Source organism: Toxorhynchites rutilus, unplaced genomic scaffold (assembly GCF_029784135.1).
Source record: "Toxorhynchites rutilus septentrionalis strain SRP unplaced genomic scaffold, ASM2978413v1 HiC_scaffold_26, whole genome shotgun sequence".
In the NCBI taxonomy this organism is placed as follows: Eukaryota; Metazoa; Arthropoda; class Insecta; order Diptera; family Culicidae; genus Toxorhynchites; species Toxorhynchites rutilus.
This window is the reverse complement of record NW_026599828.1, coordinates 96,069-112,567: the sequence shown is the minus strand read 5'-3', so window position 1 is coordinate 112,567 and position 16,499 is coordinate 96,069. Positions and strand designations below refer to the sequence as shown.

Here is a 16,499-nt window from a genome sequence, read left to right as displayed (position 1 = left end):
TCTATCCAGATGTGGATTGGATCGAAGATGAAATTCCGCCACCACTTGTGCCGAGCGATAGACCCCAGGTATGGTTTTGGAGCATTGCTCATTCGAACATGGATTTTATCGAGAATGAAAGGCCGCCGCCGTTGGTTCCCAATGACACATATCTTCGGGCTGACGACGAGGATGTGTTCGATTGGGAACCAACTAATTTTTCAGAAATCGAAGATGCCATATTCAGGAAGATGAAAGCTGAAAGAAGTCTTTGGAATATTAGGGCCGAAAATGAAAAATTGAAACAGGAGAATGAAAAGCTGAAGGCAACGAAAGGAGTGAGTCTCCTAAATTGTTGCTGTTCTAGCTTATTGTTGTGCATGATAGGCGTGGTGGCGAGGGCGGTTTTCAATTATTTTTAGAATTAATAATTAAGGATGTTTTGTTTTTGTTACGTGTTGTAGAGTTTATTTTAGCTCCTGTTATATTTTTAAATGATTTTTTTGGGTTTTTTGGGTTTATTAACTAATTACTTATTTATTATTATTCAATTTTTTAATTGAATTTTTCAAAATGAAAGGCATCAAATCATGTTTTATAGTGTATTGTAGTTTTAGTGGAATTGTATTAAATATAACATTTTACGAAAAATGATAGGGTTTTTATGCCTTTTTGAGAGAGAACATTTGCGTTGTTCTACTCACAGAGGCTTTTCCCTATCCAAAAAGATAAAGATTTTAGATGATTTTTTGAGGTTTTTTAGTTTTTAGTCTCGTTGAGGTTTTTAGGTTTAGTAATTTATTTTTTATTCATTGCTATTTAAATTTTTAATTGAATTTAATAACATTTAACGAAAAATGATAGGGTTTTTATGCCTTTCTGAGAAAGAATATTGTATTGTTCTACTCACAGAGGCTTTTCCCTATTCTTAAACAAGAACAATTCTTGATTGTCGAAAAAATATGATTGATTTCAAATAAAACCTTTAAAAATGTATTCCATTTTGTTTTATTATAATAATTTGCACTAGTCCCTCCAAACGCAAATATCATTTGAAGGGTTTTTTGTGTGCTGTATTCGGCTTTTTTTGTTTTCAAAACAATCAAATCTCTTTTTCTCTTTCTCTTCAACTTAACTTGACTTCAACTTAACTTCAACTTGATAGAGAGATGAAGAGACCTCTCTCTATCTCTTAATCACTTTATCTGTTCATCTCTTGGTCTTTTGATCTCTTTATCCTTTTATCTTTTTATTTCTTTATCTCTTTATCACTTTATCTCTTTATTTCTTTATCTCTATATCTCTTTATCACTTCATCTATTCATCTCTTCATCTCTTTATCTCTTTTCGCCTTATCTCTTCACCTCATTTATCTCTTTATCTATTTATCTCTTTCTCTCTTTATCTTTGTATCTCTGCATCTTTTTATCTCTTTATCTCTTTATCTTTCTCTCTTTATCTCTTTCTCTTTTTCTCAATTTATTCCCATCTCTTCATCTCATTCTTATTTTCTCACTTTCGCACTTTGCCACTTTTTCACATTCTTAGTTTATTATTTTCATCATTTTACTCACTTTCTCACATCCACTTTCACACTTTCCAACATTCGCTCTTTTTTACATTTGTTGTCGGTAACGATCTGTACTCACCGTTTCATCAGGATTTTATTGTTCACTAGCTGACCCGCCTAACTTCGTCCCGCCCAGAATGGATTTTTACTGTTATGAATACTTTCAATCATTCACGTTTTCTTAATAAGTGAACGCTCATAGTAAAAGGAAATTGTAAAAGCTCAATTAGAATCCTTCACAATTTCTTTTTACTATAAACTTAATAGAACTTCTACCACATCTCGACATTATAATATTCTTGTATAATATTCATTCATTCTCGTTCAAGATTCTTCAATCACTTGCATTTAGTTTCCACTTCACCCCCCGATAGGTTGAAATTAATACAGTCATTTTCTGTAGTGAAAGTAAGAGGTGTATGTATGAAATTCAATCACATTTATTATCTTCGAAAATAACTAGCCCTGATCCGAATCATCCAGCTTGAACCGTGAAATTTGGAGAAAAATTCAGACGAATTTCAAATAATTATTTTAGTCGTTGCACCATCTGGTTATAAATCAAATGCCATTCATAAAGTCTGTGATTTGATTCTTTCTGGGAACCCTAAATTTAAAAAGCTTGCATTATCTGGAAACGATATGAAAGAACGACATTGGAAATTATTGTTTATAGAACTGTCACGTCAGAATATATGTTTACCTTTGCTTCCATCGTGTTTCGCGTCTCGTCCTGTTCAGTTTTCGCACGTAAAATTGTTGTTAGCAGCAAAATGAGTTTTACTTTCGGTAACCCGGTTGCGAGCGTTGCGCCAACGATGGGCACCACCAATCCAGTGACGACCGCCAGTACTGGTTTCGGATTTGGCGCGTCTACATTCGGAGTTCCGGCTCTACCACGTCTGCTGCAGCTGCTACCTCATCTAGTGCTCCGACACTTAGTTTCGGAGCAGGTCTTACAGCAACAACTTCGGTCACAGCAGCATCTACAGCAGCCGGTCAATTAACGTTGGGAAGTTTCACCGCTTCAAATCCAGCAGCTCAGTCGGCGGCAAATTTGACAACGACCACGCAAACAACTCAGTCATCTTCGGTATCCGGTACACAGCTGAACTTCTGTCAGTTGGAAGAATTCATAAACAAATGGATGCTCGAGTTGGAGGAACAGGAGAAGCTTTTTACTAACCCAGGTGAACGCTTGGGATAAACTTTTGTTGGGCAATGGCGAAAAAATAGTTGCCCTCAATGAGGCTGTCGAGAAGGTGAAGGCCGAGTAAGATGCAATGGAGCAGGAGCTAGAATTCGTCACTGCTCAGCATACCGATTTGGAGGAGTGTATTATACCGCTCGAGGAGGAACTTTCCAAAATCGTTCAGGTTGATATCGAACGAGGCCAAACTTACTCAATGGCGGAAACATTAGACTCGCAGCTCAAACAAATGTCCGAGGATCTCAAGGAAGTGATTGAACATATAAACGAGTCGAACAAATACTCCGATCCGAGCGATCCTTTGGTGCAGATTGGAAAGATACTAAATGCTCACATGAATTCTCTACAATGGATTGAATCATCCACCTCCAGCATAACCACCCGTTTGGAGGAAATTGGTAAAATGCACGATACACTGAGGAAGGATAACGAGCGATCATTTCGGTTGAATTATGACAATTAAAACTCGACATAGTTGGTATTTCAATAAAGATATGTAAATGTTGAAATTAATGTTCTTCTTTTTCATTCAATGATGTTACGCACATTCCACATTATAAGCATTGTTCCAACAGTGATCGTCATTTGCTTGTGCTCCCCGATGAGGAAAAAATCGAGTGCGAGTTTTGCCACAAAAAGTTCATCGATTCCGGATATTTCCTTAGCATTGGCAGATAAATTACTGAGGCACAAATGGTTTCGGCCGAATTTTCTGATTTGACAATACACATATCCTTCCTTTAGAACACTTTTCAAACTATTGAACAATTGAAAAATACCGAACAAAACCAAAAACGTTTTCGTTACATTTTTCGTCAATAGTATTTTTTCATTTTACACCATATAAAATCATACACATAATAATGTCAGAAAGAAAAATAATGCAAAAGTAGGCCGAAAGCTTTTTCCTTGCATTTTGATTCGATCAAAGCAAGCATTGTGTGTATGGAATAACAATGCTCACTGAAGGTTATAACAACAAGAAAAGAGCAAGTAATATAACCTTCAGCCAGGAAAATGAAGCAAATGACCTTCAAGCCAAGGATTCCCACAGGATTAGGAGGCCCCAAAAGTTCTCGGGCCTTCCAGGAAGCAGGAGGAGATGGAGGTGGACCAAAAAAAGATCGCTTTCCAGTCGAACCAGCCCACAATAAGAAGTACATCTATCCAGATGTGGATTGGATCGAAGATGAAATTCCGCCACCACTTGTGCCGAGCGATAGACCCCAGGTATGGTTTTGGAACATTGCTCATTCGAACATGAATTTTATCGAGAATGAAAGGCCGCCGCCGTTGGTTCCCAATTACACATATCTTCGGGCTGACGACGAGGATGTGTTCGATTGGGAACCAACTAATTTTTCAGAAATCGAAGATGCCATATTCAGGAAGATGAAAGCTGAAAGAAGTCTTTGGAATATTAGGGCCGAAAATGAAAAATTGAAACAGGAGAATGAAAAGCTGAAGGCAACGAAAGGAGTGAGTCTCCTAAATTGTTGCTGTTCTAGCTTATTGTTGTGCATGATAGGCGTGGTGGCGAGGGCGGTTTTTAATTATTTTTAGAATTAATAATTAAGGATGTTTTGTTTTTGTTACGTGTTGTAGAGTTTATTTTAGCTCCTGTTATATTTTTAAATGATTTTTTTGGGTTTTTTGGGTTTATTAACTAATTACTTATTTATTATTATTCAATTTTTTAATTGAATTTTTCAAAATGAAAGGCATCAAATCATGTTTTATAGTGTATTGTAGTTTTAGTGGAATTGTATTAAATATAACATTTTACGAAAAATGATAGGGTTTTTATGCCTTTTTGAGAGAGAACATTTGCGTTGTTCTACTCACAGAGGCTTTTCCCTATTCAAAAAGATAAAGATTTTAGATGATTTTTTGAGGTTTTTTAGTTTTTAGTCTCGTTGAGGTTTTTAGGTTTAGTAATTTATTTTTTATTCATTGCTATTTAAATTTTTAATTGAATTTAATAACATTTAACGAAAAATGATAGGGTTTTTATGCCTTTCTGAGAAAGAATATTGTATTGTTCTACTCACAGAGGCTTTTCCCTATTCTTAAACAAGAACAATTCTTGATTGTCGAAAAAATATGATTGATTTCAAATAAAACCTTTAAAAATGTATTCCATTTTGTTTTATTATAATAATTTGCACTAGTCCCTCCAAACGCAAATATCATTTGAAGGGTTTTTTGTCAGCTGTATTCGGCTTTTTTTGTTTTCAAAACAATCAAATCTCTCTTTTTCTCTTTCTCTTCAACTTTTCCGGTCTCTTCATCTCTCTATCTCTTAATCACTTTATCTGTTCATCTCTTGGTCTTTTGATCTCTTTATCCTTTTATCTTTTTATTTCTTTATCTCTTTATCTCTTTATCACTTTATCTCTATATCTCTTTATCTCTTCATCTATTCATCTCTTCATCTCTTTATCTCTTTTCGCCTTATCTCTTCACCTCATTTATCTCTTTATCTATTTATCTCTTTCTCTCTTTATCTCTGTATCTCTGTATCTTTTTATCTCTTTATCTCTTTATCTTTCTCTCTTTATCTCTTTCTCTTTTTATCTTTTTCTCTTTTTCTCAATTTATTCCCATCTCTTCATCTCATTCTTATTTTCTCACTTTCGCACTTTGCCACTTTTTCACATTCTCAGTTTATTATTTTCATCATTTTACTCACTTTCTCACATCCACTTTCACACTTTCCAACATTCGCTCTTTTTTACATTTGTTGTCGGTAACGATCTGTACTCACCGTTTCATCAGGATTTTATTGTTCACTAGCTGACCCGCCTAACTTCGTCCCGCCCAGAATGGATTTTTATTGTTATGAATACTTTCAATCATTCACGTTTTCTTAATAAGTGAACGCTCATAGTAAAAGGAAATTGTAAAAGCTCAATTAGAATCCTTCACAATTTCTTTTTACTATAAACTTAATAGAACTTCTACCACATCTCGACATTATAATATTCTCGTATAATATTCATTCATTCTCGTTCAAGATTCTTCAATCACTTGCATTTAGTTTCCACTTCACCCCCCGATAGGTTGAAATTAATCCACCGAAAATGACTGTAGTGAAAGTGGGAGGTGTATGTATGAAATTCAATCACATTTATTATCTTCGAAAATAACTAGCTCTGATCCGAATCATCCAGCTTGAACCGTGAAATTTGGAGAAAAATTCAGACGAATTTCAAATAATTATTTTAGTCGTTGCACCATCTGGTTATAAATCAAATGCCATTCATAAAGTCTGTGATTTGATTTTTTCTGGGAACCCTAAATTTAAAAAGCTTGCATTATCTGGAAACGATATGAAAGAACGACATTGGAAATTATTGTTTATAGAACTGTCACGTCAGAATATATGTTTACCTTTGCTTCCATCGTGTTTCGCGTCTCGTCCTGTTCAGTTTTCGCACGTAAAATTGTTGTTAGCAGCAGAATGAGTTTTACTTTCGGTAACCCGGTTGCGAGCGTTGCGCCAACGATGGGCACCACCAATCCAGTGACGACCGCCAGTACTGGTTTCGGATTTGGCGCGTCTACATTCGGAGTTCCGGCTCTACCACGTCTGCTGCAGCTGCTACCTCATCTAGTGCTCCGACACTTAGTTTCGGTGCAGGTCTTACAGCTACAACTTCGGTCACAGCAGCATCTACAGCAGCCGGTCAATTAACGTTGGGAAGTTTCACCGCTTCAAATCCAGCAGCTCAGTCGGAGGCAAATTTGACAACGACCACGCAAACAACTCAGTCATCTTCGGTATCCGGTACACAGCTGAACTTCTGTCAGTTGGAAGAATTCATAAACAAATGGACGCTCGAGTTGGAGGAACAGGAGAAGCTTTTTACTAACCCAGGTGAACGCTTGGGATAAACTTTTGTTGGGCAATGGCGAAAAAATAGTTGCCCTCAATGAGGCTGTCGAGAAGGTGAAGGCCGAGTAAGATGCAATGGAGCAGGAGCTAGAATTCGTCACTGCTCAGCATACCGATTTGGAGGAGTGTATTATACCGCTCGAGGAGGAACTTTCCAAAATCGTTCAGGTTGATATCGAACGAGGCCAAACTTATTCAATGGCGGAAACATTAGACTCGCAGCTCAAACAAATGTCCGAGGATCTCAAGGAAGTGATTGAACATTTAAACGAGTCGAACAAATACTCCGATCCGAGCGATCCTTTGGTGCAGATTGGAAAGATACTAAATGCTCACATGAATTCTCTACAATGGATTGAATCATCCACCTCCAGCATAACCTCCCGTTTGGAGGAAATTGGTAAAATGCACGATACACTGAGGAAGGATAACGAGCGATCATTTCGGTTGAATTATGACAATTAAAACTCGACATAGTTGGTATTTCAATAAAGATATGTAAATGTTGAAATTAATGTTCTTCTTTTTCATTCAATGATGTTACGCACATTCCACATTATAAGCATTGTTCCAACAGTGATCGTCATTTGCTTGTGCTCCCCGATGAGGAAAAAATCGAGTGCGGGTTTTGCCACAAAAAGTTCATCGATTCCGGATATTTCCTTAGCATTGGCAGATAAATTACTGAGGCACAAATGGTTTCGGCTGAATTTTCTGATTTGACAATACACATATCCTTCCTTTAGAACACTATTCAAACCATTGAACAATTGAAAAATACCGAACAAAACCAAAAACGTTTTCGTTACATTTTTCGTCAATAGTATTTTTTCATTTTACACCATATAAAATCATACACATAATAATGTCAGAAAGAAAAATAATGCAAAAGTAGGCCGAAAGCTTTTTCCTTGCATTTTGATTCGATCAAAGCAAGCATTGTGTGTATGGAATAACAATGCTCACTGAAGGTTATAACAACAAGAAAAGAGCAAGTAATATAACCTTCAGCCAGGAAAATGAAGCAAATGACCTTCAAGCCAAGGATTCCCACAGGATTAGGAGGCCCCAAAAGTTCTCGGGCCTACCAGGAAGCAGGAGGAGATGGAGGTGGACCAAAAAAAGATCGCTTTCCAGTCGAACCAGCCCACAATAAGAAGTACATCTATCCAGATGTGGATTGGATCGAAGATGAAATTCCGCCACCACTTGTGCCGAGCGATAGACCCCAGGTATGGTTTTGGAGCATTGCTCATTCGAACATGGATTTTATCGAGAATGAAAGGCCGCCGCCGTTGGTTCCCAATGACACATATCTTCGGGCTGACGACAAGGATGTGTTCGATTGGGAACCAACTAATTTTTCAGAAATCGAAGATGCCATATTCAGGAAGATGAAAGCTGAAAGAAGTCTTTGGAATATTAGGGCCGAAAATGAAAAATTGAAACAGGAGAATGAAAAGCTGAAGGCAACGAAAGGAGTGAGTCTCCTAAATTGTTGCTGTTCTAGCTTATTGTTGTGCATGATAGGCGTGGTGGCGAGGGCGGTTTTTAATTATTTTTAGAATTAATAATTAAGGATGTTTTGTTTTTGTTACGTGTTGTAGAGTTTATTTTAGCTCCTGTTATATTTTTAGATGATTTTTTTGGGTTTTTTGGGTTTATTAACTAATTACTTATTTATTATTATTCAATTTTTCAACTGAATTTTTCAAAATGAAAGGCATCAAATCATGTTTTATAATGCATTGTAGTTTTAGTGGAATTGTATTAAATATAACATTTTACGAAAAATGATAGGGTTTTTATGCTTTTTTGAGAGAGAACATTTGCGTTGTTCTACTCACAGAGGCTTTTCCCTATTCAAAAAGATAAAGATTTTAGATGATTTTTTGAGGTTTTTTAGTTTTTAGTCTCGTTGAGGTTTTTAGGTTTAGTAATTTATTTTTTATTCATTGCTATTTAAATTTTTAATTGAATTTAATAACATTTAACGAAAAATGATAGGGTTTTTATGCCTTTCTGAGCAAGAATATTGTATTGTTCTACTCACAGAGGCTTTTCCCTATTCTTAAACAAGAACAATTCTTGATTGTCGAAAAAATATGATTGATTTCAAATAAAACCTTTAAAAATGTATTCCATTTTGTTTTATTATAATAATTTGCACTAGTCCCTCCAAACGCAAATATCATTTGAAGGGTTTTTTGTCTGCTGTATTCGGCTTTTTTTGTTTTCAAAACAATCAAATCTCTCTTTTTCTCTTTCTCTTCAACTTTTCCGGTCTCTTCATCTCTCTATCTCTTAATCACTTTATCTGTTCATCTCTTGGTCTTTTGATCTCTTCATCCTTTTATCTTTTTATTTCTTTATCTCTTTATCTCTTTATCACTTTATCTCTTTATTTCTTTATCTCTATATCTCTTTATCTCTTCATCTATTCATCTCTTCATCTCTTCATCTCTTCATCTCTTTATCTCTTTTCGCCTTATCTCTTCACCTCATTTATCTCTTTCTCTCTTTATCTCTGTATCTCTGTATCGTTTTATCTCTTTATCTCTTTATCTTTCTCTCTTTATTTCTTTCTCTTTTTATCTTTTTCTCAATTTATTCCCATCTCTTCATCTCATTCTTATTTTCTCACTTTCGCACTTTGCCACTTTTTCACATTCTCAGTTTATTATTTTCAGCATTTTACTCACTTTCTCACATCCACTTTCACACTTTCCAACATTCGCTCTTTTTTACATTTGTTGTCGGTAACGATCTGTACTCACCGTTTCATCAGGATTTTATTGTTCACTAGCTGACCCGCCTAACTTCGTCCCGCCCAGAATGGATTTTTATTGTTATGAATACTTTCAATCATTCACGTTTTCTTAATAAGTGAACGCTCATAGTAAAAGGAAATTGTAAAAGCTCAATTAGAATCCTTCACAATTTCTTTTTACTATAAACTTAATAGAACTTCTACCACATCTCGACATTATAATATTCTCGTATAATATTCATTCATTCTCGTTCAAGATTCTTCAATCACTTGCATTTAGTTTCCACTTCACCCCCCGATAGGTTGAAATTAATCCACCGAAAATGACTGTAGTGAAAGTGAAAGGTGTATGTATGAAATTCAATCACATTTATTATCTTCGAAAATAACTAGCCCTGATCCGAATCATCCAGCTTGAACCGTGAAATTTGGAGAAAAATTCAGACGAATTTCAAATAATTATTTTAGTCGTTGCACCATCTGGTTATAAATCAAATGCCATTCATAAAGTCTGTGATTTGATTCTTTCTGGGAACCCTAAATTTAAAAAGCTTGCATTATCTGGAAACGATATGAAAGAACGATATTGGAAATTATTGTTTATAGAACTGTCACGTCAGAATATATGTTTACCTTTGCTTCCATCGTGTTTCGCGTCTCGTCCTGTTCAGTTTTCGCACGTAAAATTGTTGTTAGCAGCAGAATGAGTTTTACTTTCGGTAACCCGGTTGCGAGCGTTGCGCCAACGATGGGCACCACCAATCCAGTGACGACCGCCAGTACTGGTTTCGGATTTGGCGCGTCTACATTCGGAGTTCCGGCTCTACCACGTCTGCTGCAGCTGCTACCTCATCTAGTGCTCCGACACTTAGTTTCGGTGCAGGTCTTACAGCTACAACTTCGGTCACAGCAGCATCTACAGCAGCCGGTCAATTAACGTTGGGAAGTTTCACCGCTTCAAATCCAGCAGCTCAGTCGGCGGCAAATTTGACAACGACCACGCAAACAACTCAGTCATCTTCGGTATCCGGTACACAGCTGAACTTCTGTCAGTTGGAAGAATTCATAAACAAATGGACGCTCGAGTTGGAGGAACAGGAGAAGCTTTTTACTAACCCAGGTGAACGCTTGGGATAAACTTTTGTTGGGCAATGGCGAAAAAATAGTTGCCCTCAATGAGGCTGTCGAGAAGGTGAAGGCCGAGTAAGATGCAATGGAGCAGGAGCTAGAATTCGTCACTGCTCAGCATACCGATTTGGAGGAGTGTATTATACCGCTCGAGGAGGAACTTTCCAAAATCGTTCAGGTTGATATCGAACGAGGCCAAACTTATTCAATGGCGGAAACATTAGACTCGCAGCTCAAACAAATGTCCGAGGATCTCAAGGAAGTGATTGAACATTTAAACGAGTCGAACAAATACTCCGATCCGAGCGATCCTTTGGTGCAGATTGGAAAGATACTAAATGCTCACATGAATTCTCTACAATGGATTGAATCATCCACCTCCAGCATAACCACCCGTTTGGAGGAAATTGGTAAAATGCACGATACACTGAGGAAGGATAACGAGCGATCATTTCGGTTGAATTATGACAATTAAAACTCGACATAGTTGGTATTTCAATAAAGATATGTAAATGTTGAAATTAATGTTCTTCTTTTTCATTCAATGATGTTACGCACATTCCACATTATAAGCATTGTTCCAACAGTGATCGTCATTTGCTTGTGCTCCCCGATGAGGAAAAAATCGAGTGCGAGTTTTGCCACAAAAAGTTCATCGATTCCGGATATTTCCTTAGCATTGGCAGATAAATTACTGAGGCACAAATGGTTTCGGCCGAATTTTCTGATTTGACAATACACATATCCTTCCTTTAGAACACTTTTCAAACCATTGAACAATTGAAAAATACCGAACAAAACCAAAAACGTTTTCGTTACATTTTTCGTCAATAGTATTTTTTCATTTTACACCATATAAAATCATACACATAATAATGTCAGAAAGAAAAATAATGCAAAAGTAGGCCGAAAGCTTTTTCCTTGCATTTTGATTCGATCAAAGCAAGCATTGTGTGTATGGAATAACAATGCTCACTGAAGGTTATAACAACAAGAAAAGAGCAAGTAATATAACCTTCAGCCAGGAAAATGAAGCAAATGACCTTCAAGCCAAGGATTCCCACAGGATTAGGAGGCCCCAAAAGTTCTCGGGCCTACCAGGAAGCAGGAGGAGATGGAGGTGGACCAAAAAAAGATCGCTTTCCAGTCGAACCAGCCCACAATAAGAAGTACATCTATCCAGATGTGGATTGGATCGAAGATGAAATTCCGCCACCACTTGTGCCGAGCGATAGACCCCAGGTATGGTTTTGGAGCATTGCTCATTCGAACATGAATTTTATCGAGAATGAAAGGCCGCCGCCGTTGGTTCCCAATGACACATATCTTCGGGCTGACGACGAGGATGTGTTCGATTGGGAACCAACTAATTTTTCAGAAATCGAAGATGCCATATTCAGGAAGATGAAAGCTGAAAGAAGTCTTTGGAATATTAGGGCCGAAAATGAAAAATTGAAACAGGAGAATAAAAAGCTGAAGGCAATGAAAGGAGTGAGTCTCCTAAATTGTTGCTGTTTTAGCTTATTGTTGTGCATGATAGGCGTGGTGGCGAGGGCGGTTTTCAATTATTTTTAGAATTAATAATTAAGGATGTTTTGTTTTTGTTACGTGTTGTAGAGTTTATTTTAGCTCCTGTTATATTTGTAGATGATTTTTTGGGTTTTTGGGTTTATTAACTACTTACTTATTTATTATTATTCAATTTTTTAATTGAATTTTTTCAAAATGAAAGGCATCAAATCATGTTTTATAATGCATTGTAGTTTTAGTGGAATTGTATTAAATATAACATTTTACGAAAAATGATAGGGTTTTTATGCCTTTTTGAGAGAGAACATTTGCGTTGTTCTACTCACAGAGGCTTTTCCCTATTCAAAAAGATAAAGATTTTAGATGATTTTTTGAGGTTTTTTAGTTTTAAGTCTCGTTGAGGTTTTTAGGCTTAGTAATTTATTTTTTATTCAATGCTATTTAAATTTTTAATTGAATTTAATAACATTTAACGAAAAATGATAGGGTTTTTATGCCTTTCTGAGAAAGAATATTGTATTGTTCTACTCACAGAGGCTTTTCCCTATTCTTAAACAAGAACAATTCTTGATTGTCGAAAAAATATGATTGATTTCAAATAAAACCTTTAAAAATGTATTCCATTTTGTTTTATTATAATAATTTGCACTAGTCCCTCCAAACGCAAATATCATTTGAAGGGTTTTTTGTCAGCTGTATTCGGCTTTTTTTGTTTTCAAAACAATCAAATCTCTCTTTTTCTCTTTCTCTTCAACTTTTCCGGTCTCTTCATCTCTCTATCTCTTAATCACTTTATCTGTTCATCTCTTGGTCTTTTGATCTCTTTATCCTTTTATCTTTTTATTTCTTTATCTCTTTATCTCTTTATCACTTTATCTCTATATCTCTTTATCTCTTCATCTATTCATCTCTTCATCTCTTTATCTCTTTTCGCCTTATCTCTTCACCTCATTTATCTCTTTATCTATTTATCTCTTTCTCTCTTTATCTCTGTATCTCTGTATCTTTTTATCTCTTTATCTCTTTATCTTTCTCTCTTTATCTCTTTCTCTTTTTATCTTTTTCTCTTTTTCTCAATTTATTCCCATCTCTTCATCTCATTCTTATTTTCTCACTTTCGCACTTTGCCACTTTTTCACATTCTCAGTTTATTATTTTCATCATTTTACTCACTTTCTCACATCCACTTTCACACTTTCCAACATTCGCTCTTTTTTACATTTGTTGTCGGTAACGATCTGTACTCACCGTTTCATCAGGATTTTATTGTTCACTAGCTGACCCGCCTAACTTCGTCCCGCCCAGAATGGATTTTTATTGTTATGAATACTTTCAATCATTCACGTTTTCTTAATAAGTGAACGCTCATAGTAAAAGGAAATTGTAAAAGCTCAAATAGAATCCTTCACAATTTCTTTTTACTATAAACTTAATAGAACTTCTACCACATCTCGACATTATAATATTCTCGTATAATATTCATTCATTCTCGTTCAAGATTCTTCAATCACTTGCATTTAGTTTCCACTTCACCCCCCGATAGGTTGAAATTAATCCACCGAAAATGACTGTAGTGAAAGTGGGAGGTGTATGTATGAAATTCAATCACATTTATTATCTTCGAAAATAACTAGCTCTGATCCGAATCATCCAGCTTGAACCGTGAAATTTGGAGAAAAATTCAGACGAATTTCAAATAATTATTTTAGTCGTTGCACCATCTGGTTATAAATCAAATGCCATTCATAAAGTCTGTGATTTGATTTTTTCTGGGAACCCTAAATTTAAAAAGCTTGCATTATCTGGAAACGATATGAAAGAACGACATTGGAAATTATTGTTTATAGAACTGTCACGTCAGAATATATGTTTACCTTTGCTTCCATCGTGTTTCGCGTCTCGTCCTGTTCAGTTTTCGCACGTAAAATTGTTGTTAGCAGCAGAATGAGTTTTACTTTCGGTAACCCGGTTGCGAGCGTTGCGCCAACGATGGGCACCACCAATCCAGTGACGACCGCCAGTACTGGTTTCGGATTTGGCGCGTCTACATTCGGAGTTCCGGCTCTACCACGTCTGCTGCAGCTGCTACCTCATCTAGTGCTCCGACACTTAGTTTCGGTGCAGGTCTTACAGCTACAACTTCGGTCACAGCAGCATCTACAGCAGCCGGTCAATTAACGTTGGGAAGTTTCACCGCTTCAAATCCAGCAGCTCAGTCGGAGGCAAATTTGACAACGACCACGCAAACAACTCAGTCATCTTCGGTATCCGGTACACAGCTGAACTTCTGTCAGTTGGAAGAATTCATAAACAAATGGACGCTCGAGTTGGAGGAACAGGAGAAGCTTTTTACTAACCCAGGTGAACGCTTGGGATAAACTTTTGTTGGGCAATGGCGAAAAAATAGTTGCCCTCAATGAGGCTGTCGAGAAGGTGAAGGCCGAGTAAGATGCAATGGAGCAGGAGCTAGAATTCGTCACTGCTCAGCATACCGATTTGGAGGAGTGTATTATACCGCTCGAGGAGGAACTTTCCAAAATCGTTCAGGTTGATATCGAACGAGGCCAAACTTATTCAATGGCGGAAACATTAGACTCGCAGCTCAAACAAATGTCCGAGGATCTCAAGGAAGTGATTGAACATTTAAACGAGTCGAACAAATACTCCGATCCGAGCGATCCTTTGGTGCAGATTGGAAAGATACTAAATGCTCACATGAATTCTCTACAATGGATTGAATCATCCACCTCCAGCATAACCTCCCGTTTGGAGGAAATTGGTAAAATGCACGATACACTGAGGAAGGATAACGAGCGATCATTTCGGTTGAATTATGACAATTAAAACTCGACATAGTTGGTATTTCAATAAAGATATGTAAATGTTGAAATTAATGTTCTTCTTTTTCATTCAATGATGTTACGCACATTCCACATTATAAGCATTGTTCCAACAGTGATCGTCATTTGCTTGTGCTCCCCGATGAGGAAAAAATCGAGTGCGGGTTTTGCCACAAAAAGTTCATCGATTCCGGATATTTCCTTAGCATTGGCAGATAAATTACTGAGGCACAAATGGCTTCGGCTGAATTTTCTGATTTGACAATACACATATCCTTCCTTTAGAACACTATTCAAACCATTGAACAATTGAAAAATACCGAACAAAACCAAAAACGTTTTCGTTACATTTTTCGTCAATAGTATTTTTTCATTTTACACCATATAAAATCATACACATAATAATGTCAGAAAGAAAAATAATGCAAAAGTAGGCCGAAAGCTTTTTCCTTGCATTTTGATTCGATCAAAGCAAGCATTGTGTGTATGGAATAACAATGCTCACTGAAGGTTATAACAACAAGAAAAGAGCAAGTAATATAACCTTCAGCCAGGAAAATGAAGCAAATGACCTTCAAGCCAAGGATTCCCACAGGATTAGGAGGCCCCAAAAGTTCTCGGGCCTACCAGGAAGCAGGAGGAGATGGAGGTGGACCAAAAAAAGATCGCTTTCCAGTCGAACCAGCCCACAATAAGAAGTACATCTATCCAGATGTGGATTGGATCGAAGATGAAATTCCGCCACCACTTGTGCCGAGCGATAGACCCCAGGTATGGTTTTGGAGCATTGCTCATTCGAACATGGATTTTATCGAGAATGAAAGGCCGCCGCCGTTGGTTCCCAATGACACATATCTTCGGGCTGACGACAAGGATGTGTTCGATTGGGAACCAACTAATTTTTCAGAAATCGAAGATGCCATATTCAGGAAGATGAAAGCTGAAAGAAGTCTTTGGAATATTAGGGCCGAAAATGAAAAATTGAAACAGGAGAATGAAAAGCTGAAGGCAACGAAAGGAGTGAGTCTCCTAAATTGTTGCTGTTCTAGCTTATTGTTGTGCATGATAGGCGTGGTGGCGAGGGCGGTTTTTAATTATTTTTAGAATTAATAATTAAGGATGTTTTGTTTTTGTTACGTGTTGTAGAGTTTATTTTAGCTCCTGTTATATTTTTAGATGATTTTTTTGGGTTTTTTGGGTTTATTAACTAATTACTTATTTATTATTATTCAATTTTTCAACTGAATTTTTCAAAATGAAAGGCATCAAATCATGTTTTATAATGCATTGTAGTTTTAGTGGAATTGTATTAAATATAACATTTTACGAAAAATGATAGGGTTTTTATGCTTTTTTGAGAGAGAACATTTGCGTTGTTCTACTCACAGAGGCTTTTCCCTATTCAAAAAGATAAAGATTTTAGATGATTTTTTGAGGTTTTTTAGTTTTTAGTCTCGTTGAGGTTTTTAAGTTTAGTAATTTATTTTTTATTCATTGCTATTTAAATTTTTAATTGAATTTAATAACATTTAACGAAAAATGATAGGGTTTTTATGCCTTTCTGAGCAAGAATA

General features: G+C 36.4%; 4 protein-coding genes across 4 annotated transcripts; all 4 read left to right on the top strand.

Annotated features, from left to right (window-relative positions):
- Positions 1–2,305: 2,305 nt before the first annotated feature.
- LOC129781903 (nuclear pore glycoprotein p62-like) lies at positions 2,306–3,222 on the top strand. Its single transcript, XM_055789412.1, has one exon. The coding sequence runs from the start codon at positions 2,833–2,835 to the stop codon at positions 3,220–3,222; it is 390 nt and encodes a 129-aa protein (XP_055645387.1). The 5' UTR covers positions 2,306–2,832.
- Positions 3,223–6,212: 2,990 nt separating this feature from the next.
- Positions 6,213–7,122, top strand: LOC129781899 (nuclear pore glycoprotein p62-like). Its single transcript, XM_055789407.1, has one exon. The coding sequence runs from the start codon at positions 6,733–6,735 to the stop codon at positions 7,120–7,122; it is 390 nt and encodes a 129-aa protein (XP_055645382.1). The 5' UTR covers positions 6,213–6,732.
- Positions 7,123–10,132: 3,010 nt separating this feature from the next.
- On the top strand, positions 10,133–11,030 carry LOC129781894 (nuclear pore glycoprotein p62-like). Its single transcript, XM_055789403.1, has one exon. The coding sequence runs from the start codon at positions 10,641–10,643 to the stop codon at positions 11,028–11,030; it is 390 nt and encodes a 129-aa protein (XP_055645378.1). The 5' UTR covers positions 10,133–10,640.
- A 2,989-nt stretch (positions 11,031–14,019) lies between these two features.
- Positions 14,020–14,929, top strand: LOC129781900 (nuclear pore glycoprotein p62-like). The gene has a single exon (XM_055789408.1). It carries the CDS (start codon positions 14,540–14,542, stop codon positions 14,927–14,929), a length of 390 nt encoding a protein of 129 aa, XP_055645383.1. The 5' UTR covers positions 14,020–14,539.
- The last annotated feature ends 1,570 nt before the right edge of the window (positions 14,930–16,499 follow it).

What these genes read in the sequence shown, in the direction of transcription:
- LOC129781894 (XM_055789403.1), top strand. Translation starts at nt 10,641, where the DNA reads ATGGAGCAGGAGCTAGAATTCGTCACTGCTCAGCATACCGATTTGGAG.
- LOC129781899 (XM_055789407.1), top strand. Translation starts at nt 6,733, where the DNA reads ATGGAGCAGGAGCTAGAATTCGTCACTGCTCAGCATACCGATTTGGAG.
- LOC129781900 (XM_055789408.1), top strand. Translation starts at nt 14,540, where the DNA reads ATGGAGCAGGAGCTAGAATTCGTCACTGCTCAGCATACCGATTTGGAG.
- LOC129781903 (XM_055789412.1), top strand. Translation starts at nt 2,833, where the DNA reads ATGGAGCAGGAGCTAGAATTCGTCACTGCTCAGCATACCGATTTGGAG.